At 53.3% G+C, this 18,895-nt stretch overlaps 3 protein-coding genes across 3 annotated transcripts; 2 read left to right on the top strand and 1 right to left on the bottom strand.

The window, feature by feature from the left end:
• Window positions 1-124: 124 nt before the first annotated feature.
• Window positions 125-13,099, top strand: M409DRAFT_66980 (uncharacterized protein; the record flags this gene model as incomplete). Its single annotated transcript, XM_033817196.1, has 1 exon — window positions 125-13,099. One exon carries the CDS (start codon window positions 125-127, stop codon window positions 13,097-13,099), a length of 12,975 nt encoding a protein of 4,324 aa, XP_033666999.1.
• A 630-nt stretch (window positions 13,100-13,729) lies between these two features.
• On the top strand, window positions 13,730-15,286 carry M409DRAFT_23837 (uncharacterized protein; the record flags this gene model as incomplete). The annotated part of the gene is made up of 1 exon (XM_033806961.1): window positions 13,730-15,286. The coding sequence occupies one exon, from the start codon at window positions 13,730-13,732 to the stop codon at window positions 15,284-15,286; it is 1,557 nt and encodes a 518-aa protein (XP_033666998.1).
• A 1,646-nt stretch (window positions 15,287-16,932) lies between these two features.
• M409DRAFT_55451 (uncharacterized protein) lies at window positions 16,933-18,405 on the bottom strand (the record flags this gene model as incomplete). Its single annotated transcript, XM_033813008.1, has 2 exons — window positions 16,933-17,598; window positions 17,662-18,405. The coding sequence occupies 2 exons, from the start codon at window positions 18,403-18,405 to the stop codon at window positions 16,933-16,935; spliced, it is 1,410 nt and encodes a 469-aa protein (XP_033666997.1).
• Between the last annotated feature and the right edge of the window lie 490 nt (window positions 18,406-18,895).

The following is an 18,895-nucleotide window of genomic DNA, read 5'->3' as shown; positions in this document are numbered from 1 at the left end:
CGACGACTGACGGCCGCACCATCACTCTGAATTGCGACCCCCCAAATGAACTAGACCTTGGACATCACAAAGTCGCTAAATGATGTCCACAACCTCCTACGCTGCGCGATCGTAGAACCTCACCATGGAGGACCCCGTGGTCCCCGGAGTCAATGGCGTGGCTAATGGCACGCCGGCCACGCCCGCTCCATCGTCGGTCGAACCGCAGGCCATCATCAAATACCTCGCAAGCGTACTGGAAGTCACGCTGGGAGCCACAGATCAAGAGCTGCGCGCGCCGGGGAGTCTGTTGAACTCATCACAACTGGACGATACGGTGTCAAGATGCATGCGGTTTGCGCTGGAACAGCAGATGGCGCTGTATGTGCTAAAGCAGGCACCCTCGACACAGACAAACGGCACTGTGAATGGCGAAGGACCGCAGCATCACGATAAGTATGTGCTCAGCTCGGAGGTGTCATACTCTTCCGGAACCGTTGGCTGCGTGGCCTTTCTGAAGAGACCGACTTCTATATCGCCGGACGTACCGATCAGCAAGCAAATCTCGGTCGTCAATCTCTCACTTTCTGGTCTGTCCGGATCAGAGTCTGGATCAGCGATATCTCCGTATGAAAGCCTGCACTCATTCGTGCGGGGTGCCCTCACTCCGTTCTTTGAAGCTGCCGCGAGAGGATCAGAAGCAGCTGGAGATAAGCTTAGCAGAACAGATGGTGAAGCTCGGACAGGCATATCTGGAGCGAGGCGGAAGTTGGCAGACCTGGAGATCACTCTGCAGAATCTACAGCAGAACATTGAGGTTGAGGCGCCACGTTTGCAAATCCATGAGGCGGTACAAGCACAACTCGCTGAGGCGAACGGAGATCCTCAGGCCGCAGCCATCCAGATACCGGACAGCCTGGTCACGGACAGCACACTCTTGAATAGACTGCAGAGCATGGTCAATGAATGGATCAAGCAGATACGAGACTTCACGAGAATAACGGATGATCCTGATGTTGGCACTACTTCGCAAGAGAAGAACTTTTGGCTCACCATGGAGAGCGCAATAGAAGGGATCGAGGCACAGCTCGCAAGTGGAGGTGTCTCGCTCACTATGAAGATTCTGGAGAAGGCAAAGAGACATGGAATCACTGCAAGCTTCCAGTCAGATACCCGCTTGAAAGAGACGAAAGATAAAGTGCAGAGGTATAATCAGCTCTTTCAAGGCTTCCCCATCGAAGAGCTTTTGTCTGCGACATCGGTTGAGAAGCTGCGTGATGCACTGGACGATGTTTTCAATCACTTCAACAAGAAGCTGCGCATCTGCCCCTATCCGATCAAGCGAGCGCTGGCTCTCGTGGAGGCGATCTCTGGCGATTTGGACTCACGCCTGCACGACTTGTTACATGGCCGAGCGCTGATGCATGCGGACTTCCGAGAGTTTTCAAAGACTGTAGCAGAGGTTCAGAAGCTCTGGATCATTTGGGATGACGACCTGAAGGAGTTCACAAATGTGGCTCGAGACGTCACGCGCCGTCGACACGACAAATTTGTGCCCATCAAGATCACCAAACGCCACGATAAGACCCAAGACCGGATTAACTACATCTACAAGTTCAGAGACGACCATGAGCAACTTCAGAAGACGATCGCCACGGTTCTTGGACCAGACGAGGACATCGTCGATCTCGCTGACGGCGCAACCGCTCCAGTGATCGTCGAGGAGATGGGCGACGTTGATGCTGCCGAAGAGATCACTCAAGCGTACACTGCCGTTAAGGACGTGGATGTGCTCGATATCTCTCCTGAAGGCGAGCGTCTATGGACGCAAGCTGAAGCTGCATACAACGAGCGAACCGCACGTGTCGAGAACTCGATCATCGCACGACTACGAGATCGGCTGGCAGTTGCTAAGAGTGCCAACGAGATGTTTCGTGTCTTCTCAAAATTCAATGCCCTCTTCGTACGACCGAAGATCAAGGGCGCCATAACAGAATACCAGGTACAGCTTATGAACAACGTGCGCGAGGACATCGATAGCCTGCAGAAGCGCTTCACCCACCAATACGGCCAGTCTGAAGCTCACGGCATGGCGCAACTGCACGATTTACCACCCATATCTGGAGCCATCATCCGCGCACGACAGATCGAGCGACAGCTGAACAACTACCTTGGCAAGGTAGAAGATATCCTGGGTCCTCAGTGGAAGCAACACACGGATGGTGCAAAGCTCAATCAGCTAGGAGAGGGCTTTCGTCGAAAGCTGGACACTAAGCCTATCGTCGACGATTGGTTGAGGGACATTGGCAGGCGGCATCTTTCCATCTCTGGACGTCTGTTCTCTGTCACCCAGAACCGTGCTCGTGGCAACGTGCTTGAGATCAACGTCAACTTCGATTCTCAGCTCATCATCCTGTTCAAGGAGGTGCGGAATTTGCATTGGCTGAACTGTGTCGTTCCGCATGCCATTTCCAACGTGTCGAAGGAAGCCAGGAGGGTGTACCCATTCGCTGTCAGCTTGATGGAGAGCCTGAACACCTATGCTCAGACCAATCTGGCAATCGAGAACATGTCGGAGGTCACCTCCTTGCTCAGTGGATATCGCAATGGCGTGCAAGGCTTTATCGGCAAGGGCGCCCCTCTCCGTTGGGATACATTTGTCCTCGCCTACGACGTTCACGTTCGCCACAGTAATGAAGGTGGTCTGGGAGGTTCCGGCGACGATAAGCTGCACGTACAATTTGTGCGAAACCTGGGCAACTCGATTGCTACTTTGCAAAGCAAGGTCACAACTCTGTCAACGATCCAAGTGACCGTGGAATCGACGTTACGAGAGCTGCAGACCTGCCCCTTTACCTACGAAGCTTTCAGCACCCACTTGGAGACTCTACAGCGTGCCATCGATCAGCTCAACCTCGAGACTTACTCGAATATCCCATATTGGGTGTCCAAGACCAACGAGAGAGTCGTCGATACACTCCATGCACGGTTACAGCAGGCTCTGAAAGACTGGACGGAGGACTTCGAAAATGGATACAGTGCTGAACAACAAGAACAGCGCGAGCCAGGTTCACCTAACATCGCAACATTCAGCCATGATATTCTCATGCAGAGCCAGCTCATCCAGCTCGATCCGCCTCTCGAAGATGCCAAAACTGGCTGGCTTGACAACTTGAACAGTTGGCTTGCTACTGTCTGTAGCTTGCCGCGCCTTCAAGCTTCCCGTTTCGAGAATGCACTTACTGTAAGCAGCACGACCATCACCAAGACCTATTCTGAGCTGCCAATCATGTGCATGGGTTCGCTTGCAGAGCTTTATGATCGAATCGAGGCCAAGCTAAGCGTCGGTCAAACATACGTCGACGAGTGGCTGCAATTCCAGTCTCTATGGGATCTACAATTGCAACAAATCCAAGACGACCTAGGCGAGGAGCTTGATCTGTGGCTCCAGCTCATCCTCGAGATCCGTCAGAAGCGAGAGACGTTCGATACGTCTGGTATGCGGCGTTCATTTGGCCACCTGATCATCAACTACGAGCAAGTGCAGTCGAAAGTCAATGCCAAGTACGATCAATGGCAACATGATCTTCTTGCTCATTTCTCGTCAATGTTCGCGACGCGTCTTGTCGACGTCTTCTCCGAGCTTCAGCGTGCGAGAAAGGATCTGGAAGGCCAATCGATGCAAGCCACTTCTACATCACAAGCTGTGTCCTTCATCACGGTTGTACAGACCTGCAAGCGGCAGACCAAGATCTGGGAGCCTGAGATGGATACTTTCAGGCAAGGGCAGCAGACTCTTTCTCGACTGCGATTCCAATATCCCAAGGACTGGCTGTATGTGGAGCAGGTCGACCATGAGTGGACCGCTTTGATGGAAGTCCTGGACAAGAAGAGCAAGCAGATTGCCGACCATACAGAAGGCTTGCGATCCAAGATCATCACTGAAGATGGAGTTGTGTCCCGGAGAATCGCAGAGATGACAGAGAAGTGGAGAGAGCAGAGGCCCGAATCTGGATCTATTCCTCCCGCTGAAGCAACGACGGTCCTGGATGGCTTCGACACCGAGCTCACGCAGCTTCAAGAGCAATCTGAGATGGTCTCCAAGGCCAAGGAAGCTTTGGAACTACCCGCTGGCCCCGACAATGCCTTGGCTGACCTCTTGGCTGAGGTTCAGGACTACAAGTCAGTGTGGGCCAACTTGACTGTCGTCTGGGAGCAGCTTAACGACCTGCGCGACCAGCCTTGGAACAGTGTGCAGCCCCGGAAGCTTCGGCAAGCCATCGACAATCTCATCAAGACTACGAAGGAGATGCCCAGCAGAATGCGATCGTATGCCGCCTTTGAGCACCTGCAATCCGTCCTGAGGCAGCTATTGAAGGTCAACCCCCTCCTCACCGAGATGCGATCTGATGCTGTCCGCGAGCGACATTGGCAGAAGATCTTCAAGAACCTACAGCCGTCGAAGCGTTACTCCGCAATCTCCATGACTCTTGGAGATGTCTGGGACCTGCAGCTGGGCCCAAGCGAGTCTGTCATTCGGGATGTCATTGCACAGGCTCAAGGTGAGATGGCTCTTGAAGAGTTCGTGAGGTCCGTTCGTGAGCACTGGCAGAACTACACTCTCGATCTGGTCAACTATCAGAACAAATGCCGCCTCATTCGTGGCTGGGACGATCTGTTCGCGAAGTGCAGCGATCACTTGAACTCTCTACAAGCCATGCGGCATTCACCATACTACAAGGAGTTCGAAGAGGAGGCTTCCTCGTGGGAGGACAAACTCAATCGCATCCACGTCCTCTTCGATGTATGGATTGACGTCCAGCGTCAATGGGTCTATCTGGAGGGCGTCTTCACTGGCAATGCCGACATCAAGCATCTTCTACCGGTGGAGTCATCTCGCTTCGCAAACATCAACAGCGAGTTCATGAACGTCCTCAAAAAGGTCTACCGTTCGCCACAGGTCTTAGAAGTGCTGAACATTCCAGATGTGCAGCGTTCGCTGGAGCGATTGGCGGACTTGCTCAACAAGATCCAAAAAGCTCTCGGTGAGTATCTGGAGAAGGAACGTGTGGCTTTCCCTCGCTTCTACTTCGTCGGTGACGAAGACTTGCTCGAGATCATCGGCAACAGCAACGATACTCTGCGCATAGCAAAGCATCTGCGGAAGATGTTTGCTGGAGTTTCTGGAGTAGTCATGGATGAAGAGTCCATCATCTCTGGTCTCACCTCCCGAGAAGGTGAGACGATGATGCTGAGAAACCCAATCTCCCTTATCCAAACGCCAAAGATCAACGACTGGCTTCGTGCGCTTGAGAATGGAATGAGGGAGACGCTATCAGAACTCTTGGTCGAGGCTGTCGCAGAGTATGAAACCTTGGAGCAAGATGACCAGACTGGCTTCGAAAGCTACATCTACAAGTACCCAGCTCAGATCGTCGTCCTCGCAACACAAGCCTACTGGACATCGCAAGTTGGAGCTGCACTACAGCAAGGCGGAGACGCGTTGCAAAAGCTGTTCGAAGTTCAGGTTAACAAGCTGAAGTTCCTCGCAGCTTCTGTCTTGCGAGAGTTGGAGCCAGTCTACCGCAAGAAGTGCGAACACCTCATCACGGAGTTCGTTCACCAGAGAGATACTATTGAGAAGCTCATCAGCGGCGGTGCCGATTCGCCTGGCCACTACCTTTGGCTACTCCAGATGCGCTACGACTTCGATGGCAGCGCTGCTCCCCTCGAGCGAATGCAAATTCGAGTCGCCAACGCCACGCTTGCGTACGGATTCGAGTATCTCGGCGTGCCAGAGCGCCTTGTACGCACGCCTCTCACGGATCGTTGTTTCCTCACACTCAGTCAGGCTTTGTGCCAGCGACTTGGTGGTTCGCCCTACGGTCCAGCAGGAACTGGAAAGACCGAGTCCGTCAAAGCACTTGGTGTGCAGCTCGGTCGCTTCACTCTCGTCTTCAACTGTGACGACACATTCGACTTCCAAGCCATGGGACGAATCTTCCTCGGTATCTCGCAAGTGGGTGCATGGGGTTGCTTTGATGAGTTCAATAGATTGGAGGAGCGCATTCTCTCGGCCGTCTCCCAGCAGATCCAGAATATTCAGGTCGGCCTGCGAAAGCGTGCGCAGGATGCTGGCTCTGAGATTGATCTTCTCGGCAGATCACTCAAGGTCCACCCACTGACCGGCATGTTCATCACTATGAACCCTGGTTATGCTGGGCGTTCGAACTTGCCAGACAACTTGAAGAAGCTCTTCCGCAGTGTGGCAATGTCGAAGCCTGACAAGGAGATCATTGCAGAAGTCATGCTCTTCTCACAAGGTTTCTCAGAGGCCAAGACTCTGTCGAGGCAGACTGTGCCTTTCTTCGACAGGTGCAGTGGTTCATTGTCCAAGCAACCGCATTACGACTTTGGACTGCGTGCCTTGAAGAGTGTCCTGGTCAGCTCTGGAGGGTTGAAGCGAGCGCGACTTGCTGATGGAGACGCTCAAGAAGCTGACACTGTCGTGGAGCCACAGATCATCGTCCAGAGTATTCGCGAGACGATCGCACCGAAGTTGGTAAGAGACGATGCTCTGATGATGGCGCAAATCGAAGGCGAGGCTTTCCCCGGCGTCCAGTATGTACCAGCATCCCTGGAGAAACTGCGCGGTGCTCTTCAGGAAGTCGTTGATGAGCGCAAGCTCGTTGCAACCGACTCGTGGCTCACCAAGGTCCTGCAACTGTACCAGATCCAACACCTGCACCATGGTGTGATGATGGTTGGTAATTCCGGTACTGGCAAGTCCACCGCATGGCAAGCACTGCTCGCTGCTTTGCAGAAGGTCGATGGTGTCGAAGGCGTCTGCCATGTCATCGATCCCAAGGTCATGTCCAAGGAAAGCCTGTACGGTAGCTTGGACAGCACCACACGCGAGTGGACCGATGGTCTGTTCACCAGCATCCTGCGCAAGGTTGTTGACAACCTGCGTGGTGAGGATAGCAAGCGCCACTGGATTATCTTCGACGGTGATGTCGATCCAGAGTGGGTCGAGAACTTGAACAGTGTGCTGGACGACAACAAACTGCTTACGTTACCAAACGGTGAACGTCTTGGTCTACCATCCAATGTTCGTGTCATGTTCGAGGTTGAAACGCTTCGCTATGCCACTCTGGCCACCGTCAGTCGATGTGGTATGGTGTGGTTCAGCGACGACACCGTGGACATCGATGTCATGCTGTCAAGATACATCGCCCAGCTTCGCACTGCCACTTTCGAGGATCTGGAGGAGGACACAGGCACACTTACGTCCTCTGAAGCACGCCTTGCTACCCAGAACCTAATGGCGGAGATCCTCAACCGACGACTCACCGAGAATGACTTCGTCAGAAAAGCCATGGATCACTGCGCAAGCTTGAAGCACATTATGGAGTTCACCTCCATTCGAGCAATCGGCACGCTGTTCTCACTCCTTCGGAAGTCTTGTCGATCTGTGCTTGAGTACAACATCCAGCATACCGACTTCCCGCTCAACGACGATCAAGTGGAAGCATACTTGTCGAAGAAGGTCCTGCTGGCAGCAGTATGGTCTTTCACAGGAGACTGTCCCCTAATTGACCGGAAGGCTTTCGGTGACTACCTTGCCGGCCTGGCTACCCTGGATATGCCTGTCTTGACTGAGACAACCTCTCTCATCGATTACGACGTGACTTTGCCAGAAGCTGCGTGGTCTTCATGGCAGAACCAGGTTCCTACAATTGAAGTCAACACACACTCTGTGACACAGACGGACCTGGTCATCCCAACGTTGGACACCGTTCGCCACGAAGATGTGCTCTACTCGTTCTTGGCCGAGCACAAGCCTCTCCTGCTCTGCGGTCCTCCTGGATCCGGAAAGACCATGACGCTCTTTAGTGCCCTGCGTAAGCTTCCCAACATGGAGGTGGTCGGTCTGAACTTCTCAAGCGCAACAACCCCAGATTTACTTGTCAAGACGCTCGAGCAATACTGCGATTACAAGAAGTCGCTCAGCGGTGTTACGATGGCACCTCGACAGATCGGTCGCTGGCTTGTGGTCTTCTGCGATGAGATTAACTTGCCAGCTCCTGACAAGTACGGCACTCAGCGTGTGATCTCGTTCCTGCGACAGCTTGTTGAGCATGGCGGATTCTGGCGAACAACTACAAAGAGCTGGGTCAGCCTCGAGCGCATCCAATTTGTCGGCGCTTGCAACCCGCCAACCGATGCTGGACGTACGCCTCTCGGTCTGCGATTCCTGCGACATGCACCGTTGATCATGGTGGACTACCCAGGAGAGCTGTCATTGAAGCAGATCTATGGCACCTTCAACAATGCAGTTTTGAAGATCATCCCGACCCTACGTGGGTACGCCGATGCCTTGACCCAGGCAATGATCAAGGTCTATCTGTCATCGCAAAAGCGATTTACGCCGGACATCCAACCACATTACGTCTACTCGCCACGTGAGTTGACGAGATGGATTCGTGCGATCTACGAGGCTATTCGTCCACTGGAGACTCTGTCACTGGAAGGCCTTGTCCGTATCTGGGCTCACGAAGCGCTACGGCTGTTCTCTGATCGTCTTATCGCTGACGATGAACGCCAGTGGACGGAAGACACCGTGAACAGTATTGCCGTGGAGCACTTCCCCAACATCGACGAGGAGGCAGCTCTGCAACGACCCATCCTGTTCTCCAACTGGCTATCAAAGAATTACGTCCCAGTTGCTCGTGATCAACTTCGCGATTTCGTCAAAGCTAGGCTGCGGACCTTCTGCGAGGAAGAGCTTGATGTGCCACTCATCTTGTTCAACGATGTGCTGGAGCATGTCCTACGCATCGACCGAGTCTTCCGGCAGCCACAGGGCCACCTCATTCTGATCGGTGTCAGCGGCAGTGGCAAGACCACCCTATCGCGCTTCGTGGCATGGATGAACGGTCTGTCCGTGTTCCAGATCAAGGTCCACGGCAGATACTCGTCTGAAGACTTCGACGAGGACCTGCGCAATGTGCTGCGGAGATGCGGCTGCAAGGGCGAGAAGATCTGCTTCATTATGGACGAATCCAATGTCCTGGACTCTGGCTTCCTCGAACGCATGAACACACTGCTGGCCAACGGTGAGGTTCCTGGTCTCTTCGAGGGTGACGAGTACGCTACGCTGATGACTGCCTGTAAGGAAGGCGCACAACGACAGGGCCTTCTGCTCGACTCGCAGGAAGAACTTTACAAGTGGTTTACGCAGCAAATTGTTCGCAACCTGCACGTGGTCTTCACGATGAATCCTCCATCTGAAGGTCTCGGCTCCAAGGCAGCCACCAGTCCGGCTTTGTTCAATCGTTGCGTTCTGAACTGGTTTGGAGACTGGTCTAACCAAGCGCTGTACCAAGTGGCCTTCGAGCTTACACAGTCCGTGGACATTGACAAGGGCAATTACAGCGCTCCCGACAGCTTGCCCATTGCTTTCGATCAGCTGGAGATGCCGCTATCTCATCGCGATGCTGTGGTCAACGCCATGGTACACGTACACCACTCGCTACGATCATTTAATGACCGTCTAAAGCGCCAACAGAACAAGACAACATTCTTAACGCCACGCCAGTTCCTTGACTTTGTCGCTCAGTTCGTCAAGCTTTTTAACGAGAAGCGTGATGACCTGGAGGAACAACAGCGACATTTGAACGTCGGTCTCGACAAGCTTCGGGAGACGGTCGAGAAAGTGTCTGAGCTGAAGAAGAGCCTCGCGGAGAAGAAGTCTGAGCTAGAGAGGAAAGACGCAGAGGCTAGCGAGAAGCTGCAGCGTATGGTCGCAGATCAACGTGAGGCCGAACAGCGACGTGCAACATCGCTCGATATCCAGGCTGCCCTCGAGAAGCAGGAGAAGGTCGTGGCTGAGCGGAGAGAAGTCGTGCTCAATGACTTGGCCAAGGCCGAGCCAGCTGTCGAAGAAGCCCAGCGCAGCGTCAGCAATATCAAGCGTCAGCACCTCACTGAAGTACGATCCATGCAGAATCCTCCAGCTGGTGTCAAGCTTGCACTGGAGGCTGTCTGCACGCTGCTTGGTCACAAGGCTCCCGACTGGAAGACAATTGTCGGTATTGTCCGCCGCGACGACTTCATCGCCAGCATCGTCAACTACGACAACGAGAAGCAAATGACAGCTCAGCACAGATCCAAGATGAAGGCGGACTATATCTCGAAGGACGATGAGTTCTCCTTCGAGCGTGTCAACCGTGCAAGTAAAGCTTGTGGTCCGTTGGTCCAATGGGTCCACGCTCAAGTCAACTATTCTGAGATCCTGGATCGTGTTGGACCTCTGCGAGAGGAGGTCGATCAACTGCAAGAGGAAGCGCTCCAGACCAAGGCCGAGGCGAAGGCCATCGAGAATACTCTACAGGAACTTGAGCAGAGTATTGCCACGTACAAGTCCGAGTACGCCTCGCTCATCAGTCAGACCGAAGCCATCAAGGCAGAGATGAGCCGTGTGCAGTCCAAGGTCGACCGCAGCATGCGTCTGCTCAACAGTCTGTCTTCCGAACGTGGACGTTGGGAGGAGGGCAGCAAGACCTTCCAGGTACAGATGGAGACCATCATCGGCGATGTCTTCCTGGCTTCAGGCTTCCTCGCGTATGCTGGCTTCTACGATCAACAGTACCGCCGTGCCATGTTGGAGGACTGGTCGCTCCAGCTTTCAAGCTCGGGCATTGCCTTCAAGGCCCAGAATGCGCTGTCTGAATACCTATCGACGGCTGATGAGCGTCAACAATGGCATGACAATGGATTGCCGGTTGACGAGCTCTGCACTGAGAATGCCATCATGCTCAAGCGATACAATCGATACCCGCTCATCATCGACCCGTCTGGCCGTGTTACAGAGTTCCTGCAGAACGAGAGCAAGGAGAGGCGACTCACGGTCACCAGTTTCCTGGACAGCTCATTCGTCAAGCAGCTGGAGAGTGCGCTGCGTTTCGGCAACCCTATTCTTATTCAAGACGCTGAGCACATCGATCCGATCCTCAACCATGTCCTCAACAAGGAGTATCAGCGTACCGGAGGCCGTGTTCTCATTCAGCTTGGCAGACAAGAGATCGACTTTTCGCCAGCGTTCAAGCTCTACTTGTCCACTAGGGATCCGTCAGCACCATTCGCGCCAGACGTCTGCAGCAGAACCACCTTTGTCAACTTCACGGTCACGCAGAGTAGCTTGAAGACCCAGACGCTGAACGATGTGTTGAAGTCTGAGCGACCCGACGTCGATGAGCGCAGATCGAATCTCGTCAAGATGCAGGGCGAGTTCACACAACGTCTGCGACGTCTCGAGCGCATGTTGCTACAAGCGCTCAATGAATCACGCGGCAACATCCTTGATGATGAGAATGTCATTCAGACTCTGGAGACGCTCAAGAATGAAGCGGCAGAGATCACCGCCAAGGCATCCGAGACTGAAGGTGTCATGAACGAAGTCAACAGCATCATGAGCACCTACGACATCATTGCACGCTCATGTTCGGCCATCTTTGCGGTTCTGGAGCAACTGTACCACGTCCATCACTTCTATCAGTTCTCACTGCAGTACTTCGTGGACATCTTCGAGTCTGTTCTGAAAGCTGCTCGAGAGTCGAATGATCGAGACCCCAAGAAGCGTATCGACTCAATTGTACGGTCATTGTTTGCGAAGACGTACAACGAGACCTCGGCATCACTTTTGCAGAAGGACGGACTCACCTTCGCTGTCCTGCTTGCGCAGGCTGCACCCTTCCCGATGGACAAGAGCTACCTCGACACCCTGCTTGACGAGTCGTTTGTAGGGAGCGATGTCAATCATACACCTGAGCACAAGGAGAAAGCACTGGGTCTCGCATCACGAGTCAAGGGTCTGAAAGACATCGTCGCTAGCCCCGATACTCCAGAGTGGACGACGTTCTTGGCGACCGAGCGAGCGGAAGAGTGCGTGCCTGGCGTTGCGCAGACTGGTGGAAGTGACAATGACAAGGCACTCAAAGAACTGGTCCTGGTCAAGCTGTTCCGTATGGATCGGCTGGTTCCTGCCACTGAGCGGTTCATCAACAATGTCTTTGGTCAAGACTTCCTCGATGTCGCAGAGGATCTTGGACGAATTGCTCGGGATACAACTGCCAGCTCGCCGATCGCGCTGTGCTCCAGTCCAGGATTCGATGCTTCCTACAAGGTCGATCAGCTTGTCGAACGCACACAAGCCAGCTGTACGAGCGTTGCTATGGGTTCGAACGAGAGCGTGTCGAGTGCCGATGCTGCGCTTGCGGGTGCTGCTGCGAATGGCTCGTGGGTGCTCATCAAGAACGTCCATCTTGCTACTGAGTGGCTTCAGAACTTGGTCAAGCGTATCGACTCGCTCAAGCCACACAAGGACTTCCGCTTGTTCTTGTCGATGGAGACCAGCCCCAAGATACCATCAAGCTTGCTTCGTGCATCGAGGGTCCTCATGTACGAGCAGCCCGCCGGCATTCGTGCCAACATGAGGGACACCCTCACTTCGCTGCCAGACAAGGCAGTTCAGCAACCAGTGGAGAAGGCCCGTGTGCACTTTTTGCTGTCCTTCTTGCACGCTGTCGTCCAGGAGCGTCTTCGTTACGCACCGCGACTCGGATGGAAGGGATTCTGGGAATTCAATGATGCCGACTTCGATTGCTCAGCTTTCATCATCCAATGGTGGACCGACAACGTTGCGCGAGGACGGTCCAATGTGGCGCCTAAGAGCATCCCATGGGACATGCTTCGCGAGCTCATCTCGGAGATGTACGGCGGCAAGGTCGACGATGCTGGCGATATGGCGGCCCTGAAAGACCTTGTCTCCAAGACTATGACGGCCGATGCGTTTGAGGAGGGTTTCAATTTGATCGGTGCGGTAGCCGAAGACAGTGCTGTTGGCTCGCCGTTGCCAAGTGGTACGGCGAAGAACGTCTTCCTGCAGTGGGTGAAGGAGCTGCCTGAGCGTGAGCCTCCAACCTACCTGGGCTTGCCCGCGAATGCAGAGAAGCTATTGCTCGTCGCACATGCCGACGAGATGTTGAGGAATTTGAAGACGGTCATGGGCGTGCTGGATGAGGGAGAGCATGTCATGGCTGAGGCGGTGGAGGAGTGAAGAAACATGAGCAGGATTCCTTTTGTTTGTTGCATGGAAATTGGCGTTTGAAGCATTGAGCAGTGGAGTTTGAATGGGTCACTTCTGTTTGCGAGACAGCGCCTATACCCCTTTGTTGCTTCTTGCTTGCGGCTGCAGATTGTGAGGGTCAGATGTGGTGTTTCTTGTGGGGAGTATGGATAGGAAGAGAATGCAGATTTTACAGCTTCATGTCTGCGTCTTTTGTTCGTTGTGTCCGTGGTATTTGTATCATTGTTCGCCCTTGCTGTATGCGAGCGTTCAGCTCAGTACGTCTGCGCAGTTTTCATCCTGTCGATTTTGCACCTCACCTCGTGCTTCAACTCCTGTTCTGATCAACATCCATCAGAGAGGATGCACTTTTTCCATTGCACGGCAGAACAGATGACAACATTCGTTGCGAGTGGGTCATGCTGAGAAAAACAACATCGTCAGTTGAAGCTGCCATCAAGAACATACATCATTGTGTGCTCGATACTCTGCTGCAGTTCAAGCGCAATACGGCAAAAGGCGAACCATGGATAGGTATCAAAAGCACAGCAGAATGACTCTTCGTAACGGCCTCGGCTTACAATCTCTACAGGACTCGCCATCAGCGGAGGCGTGGACTCCATGGCCCTTGCGGCCGTCTGCAGCGACCTCCAAACTCTACACCCAACTTTCCAAGGAGCATTTCGGGGATTCATCGTCGACCACGGCGTCCGTAAGGGAAGCGACGAGGAAGCTCGCAAAGTCGCCACCGAGCTCGAAAGGATTGGAATCTCAGCGAAAGTTCTCAAACTGACGTGGGGACAACAAGATCCGAAGACGGCCACGAATTTCGAGACGCGGGCGAGAAAGCTGAGGTATCGCGCTTTGGGGACTGCGTGCTGGGACGCACGGATTAGCAAATTACTGGTGGCGCATCATGCTGATGATCAGGCGGAGACGATTCTTTCGAGGGTTGTGTCTGGGTATATGGGGAGTGGGCTTCAGGGGATTAAGAAGTATTCCCAGATTCCTGAGTGTGAGGGAATTTATGGGGTTGATACATCTGGCTGGGAAAGATATCACGCTTTCAAGAGGGGAGAACGCTCAGCAGACAATTCTCCGGAAGACAGGTCTTCATCAAGAGGATCAAACCCCCCGTGGTGCGAAGCGCCCGCAAGCCGCGTTGAACGTGGCGGTGTGTCCCTACACAGGCCATTGCTACCATTCACCAAAGAAGATTTGATCCTTTTATGTCGGGCCAAAGGAGTACAATGGGTCGAAGACCAGACGAATAAGGACAAGACACTTACACAACGGAATACCATTCGACATCTAATGAAGAGCGATGCACTCCCGGCGGCATTACAGCGGGAGAGCTTGTCATCGATGGCAACGAAGCTGCGACAAGACAACGGTCAGATGGAACGAGAAGTTGAGCGCTTATATCATGCGACGCCTATCAAGTTGCACATCCGAACAGGCAAGGCGGTCGTCGACATCGATTATGCGAAATGGGAGTTGCCGTTCATTTCCCAAGAAGAGGCATATCACGTCAAAGCCATGTTTCTACGCAAATTGCTACTCCTCGTCAGCCCGTGCAGCGACATCGCGCTTCCAGATCTCGACCACGCCCTGGACCTCGTCTTCCCGGAAGCGACGCCTTCGCGGACAATACACTCGACTGATGTGCCAGCGAGAGTGCAAATCGCCGAGGTTAATTTTCAACTGCACGTTATCAAACGCTCGGTGCAATTCGGTACGGGGTTAACTCTCTGCCGTGCTCACCCAATGAGGACCAAAGCCAATAGTCCAATACCTATGCCACGGGCAGAAGTCCCCTCTGACCCTACGCCTTGGGTTCTTTGGGACTCGAGATTTTGGCTGCGGCTTGCTGTTGACCCAATCCCGGACATCTCGTTCGAAGTACGCTTTCTCACGCCTAAACTCGTGGGCGAGATCCGGCATAAACTTGGCAAGCTCCCAGGCTACGCTTCGATACCCGCGCGCGAAAGATGGACTTTGCCTGTCATCATGGCCTATCGGCATGGTGACTTGATCTGTGCTGGTCTTCCAACAGTGGCCAAATACGTCCATGCTGAAGGGTCACAGCACGCTTTGCCAACCGCGCAGCTACTTCACGGGGCTTTGGAGTGTCGGTACAAGAACGTCGATTTACATCAAGATTCTATAACCGGGTAACAATCACACCCCACTATAACTCTCATAACCCCAACTCCTCTCCCATCCCTCGCTGTCTGGGTGTTCCTCGCGCAGATAGTCATCGACAGAGTACCTCGATCCCAAGCTCTAACATAGACTCTGCTCTAGGCCATCTTTGTGTGTTACAGTGCAGGCTCGGTGGAGGTAGCTGATGTGGTCTTAATCTGATCCCTAGGACTCGAAGGAATAGAATCGCCTCTCCGTTTAGATGTAGGCGCCGTTCGAGCGGAGTCTGACCAGGGATGAAACCACGGAAAGCCTCAGGATCATCTTCGAAGAACTGGATGTCTTTCCGCGCCGCCTCGGGGAAGCAGCTGTCGAGCATCTTGCGGAAGTAGACGGAGTTGGACCTGGGGATGCCCTTGTGCACGAACAGCCGCTGGTCGCCGCCGAACTTGATGGTGAGGTTGGAGAAGGTCTTGTCGTCGAACATGTTGCTGTTCAAAGTCAGTATTAAACAATCAATGGAATTGTGAGTCATACAAAGGGGCTTGCAGGCGCTGCTGTTGGACTCCATATTGGTAGGTCGGTTACTGTTCGGTGTGGTTTTGCTGTTGAAAAGGAAATGAAGCCAAAGAAGCTGATGTTGGATACAAAGACCCTGCGCTCCTTCCTTCTCAGGGTATTTCACTAAGCTTAGTGCCAAACCTTAAACATGCATTGACATGTGCCAGGAGCCCTGCTTCACACCTGCCATATCTAGCCTGGACTCGTCGCCCTTCATCACTTGTTCAATCGTGTCCTAAATGAAGCCAGATCTCGAATAATGATATGATATCGTCAAAATCATACTAACAAACAAACGGGGCTCGAGTCCTGATCGCCGTCGAGCGGCCAACCCCAAGTAGAAGATGGTGAAAGGGGTCTTGTTTGAATTGTCTATACTGGAGATCAGCCATAGAGCGGCATTGCAAGCTGTAGGGCACATTTCCATTTCGTCCTCGAGACAACCAAGGACAACAATTCGAGGAAATCTTGTCTCAGAGACAAGACAGCCTTGTTAGGCTCTGGACATCTCCACTGCACAACATAAATCCTACCGAACATGCCGTCTTGCATCTTCCAATCGACTTCTATCACTAGTGTACTTGGGATCCCAGACATATTTACTTCCTTAGTTGCTGATCACTTACTCCCTCACGTACTCCTCCCCTACTCTTCACTTACTCCCTTCCTTATCCTTGACTTACTCTCTTACTTTCTCCTTACTTACTCTCTTACTTGCTACCTCACTTACTCCCTCATTTACTCCATTACTTACTCCCTTACTTACTCCCTCGCTTACTCTCTTGCTTACTCCCTCACTTACTCTCTTGCTTACTCCCTCACTTACTCCCTCACTTACTCCCTCACTTACCCTTTAATTAGGTTTCACTTGGGCTTTACTTAGGCTTTACTTGCCCCTTTACTCAGGCTTTACTTGCCCCTTTACTTAGGCTTTACTTGCCCTTTCACTGGCTCTATCACTTACCCATTTACTTGCCCTTTTACTTATCATGAGTTACATCTGAAGACATCGCCAACAACGACAAAGGCGAAAGATCGAAAGATCGATGACATTCTCCTACAAAAAGCAGCTAACAGCAAAGACTTTTCATGAACCATCATCAACAGGACACGCTCCCCTACGCCGGAATATCCTTCTGCGCATACCCCTTAATCGGCGGCTCCGTAGCCGACTTAGGCAAAAACGCAATAATCTGAAAAGCAGCGATAGGGATAAGAGCCTCCGTCGCGAAGATATCTGCGAGGCTCAGACCGGGCGTGGCGAACTGCGAGCACTGGAACGTAGCGTTGACGCGCGAGACACGGCCTGGGCCGCCGTTCGTGAGGGCGTCGATGACCAACGCGTAGCCGAGGGCGTTGTAGATGACTCCTTCGTGGGAGTTGTACAGCGTGCCGCCGGGGAGGAAGGCGGTGCAGACGCTTTGGATTTCGGTGTTGGAGACGCCGACGCCGCGGGCGTCGAGGAGAGCGCCGGATGCGTTGGGGTCTTGTTGAGGTTCGACGATCTCGTCGAAGATGGTGTAAATGTTTGTTGTGGGGACGTAGGCGGAGTCGCCGCCGTTGTTGCGCAGAGTGCGGATAAATGTTGAGTTGTAATTCTGTTGGCACACGGCTGGGTCCGAGCCAGGGGTGACGAAACCTGGGCAGAGGAGTTGGGCGAAGATGGTGCCGTGGTAGTCGGGCGAGAAGGAGATTTTGTTGGAGAGGCGCTTTCGGATTGAGGGCCAGTATTTCAGCGCCCACTGACCGCTGACCGAGCCGGAGGACCAAGAGATTGTCGAGACCTTGATATATCGTCAGTTGACCATAACTCCCGCATGCCCAAGGTAAGTGTATGGTAGACTTACATTCCGCCCACTAATACTCGAGATATAATTCACCGCATAAGCGATATACTCAGCCGACGCCTGGATATCATCCAGATTCTCACTCGGCAAATTCAAATACACCGCATCCGCAATCTTGTTCTGCTTGAACAACTTCCCATACGTCGGCGCCCAGGTCTGACCCGCACGAACGCCAGTCCCAGGAACGAAAATCACCGGCTGGATTTTGCCGTACGTGAAGGTCGGAGGAATGTATATTGCCGATCGCAACGTCGCCTCAGAGATATCGTACGGAGCATCTGCTGGATCCGCCTTGGGGTAGATGACAGTCTTCGGAGGGATGAGGTTGATATTAAACGTGGAACTCTCGAGCAAGTATCCCGCCGCGATGTTCGCATAGTCGCCGCCAGAGAAGCCATTCAGGAGGATCTCGGCGCCGGATTTGAAGATGTCGCCGGGGTTGGCGTTATTGACGGTCTGGAGTTCTTTGAGGAGCTGGGGAATTGCGGTCGGGCCTGGGGCGGGGACAATGTTGGTGAAGATCGCTTCGCCGACGGAGATGGCGGCGGAGAGGGATTGGATGTCGGCGGAGAAGGAGGAGAAGGCGGCGAGGAGCTGGTTTTGGTTTGTTATGCTTGTGGATGTTGCGCGGGGGAGGAGGGCCGCGGGGGTTATGGCTTCGCGTTCGACTTCCACTGGGTTTGGGGTGGCGAGGGTTGTTGTGAGGTAGGTTGCCAGTAAGGCTGCGAAAGTGGAGCGAGCCATGTTTAGCGAGGGTGTTCGATCCAGCGAATGGTGGAGGAATGAGCAGCTCTGCTGAGTGAAAGCAAAACGAGTAGAAGAACGGCAATGATATACACCTACCTTTAAGCTTCACCATCAAGCTTCATTCAAATCCCCATGACTACTCTCCTTCCTATGCCGCTCAAGCTCGTTCAAGCCACTTCAGGCAAGTAAGCCACCTGAGAGGGTAGGATCGAGAACTGCTATGAGCCATCTAGACTTGCACGCTCTGCCATCCCGCAGTAGGCGTGAGAAAAAGATACAGCGATACATGCGTGTAGGGGCACATGGCCAGCCAAAAGGTCTCGAGGCGTCCAGAACGGGGTGATGTGCGTTCGAACTCGTCCTGCCGCGTTCAAGAAGTCCAACAACCTTCAGCCTCTTGTCGATCGACGACAGGCATCCTCGACGTTCTTCAGAAAAAATGTATCTTGACTGGCGCAGTACCCCAGCGAGACTAATGGATGTCACT

The sequence above is a fragment of the Zasmidium cellare genome (assembly GCF_010093935.1).
Source record: "Zasmidium cellare ATCC 36951 unplaced genomic scaffold M409scaffold_20, whole genome shotgun sequence".
NCBI lineage: Eukaryota > Fungi > Ascomycota > Dothideomycetes > Mycosphaerellales > Mycosphaerellaceae > Zasmidium > Zasmidium cellare.
This window is presented reverse-complemented; position numbering and strand designations above follow the sequence as displayed.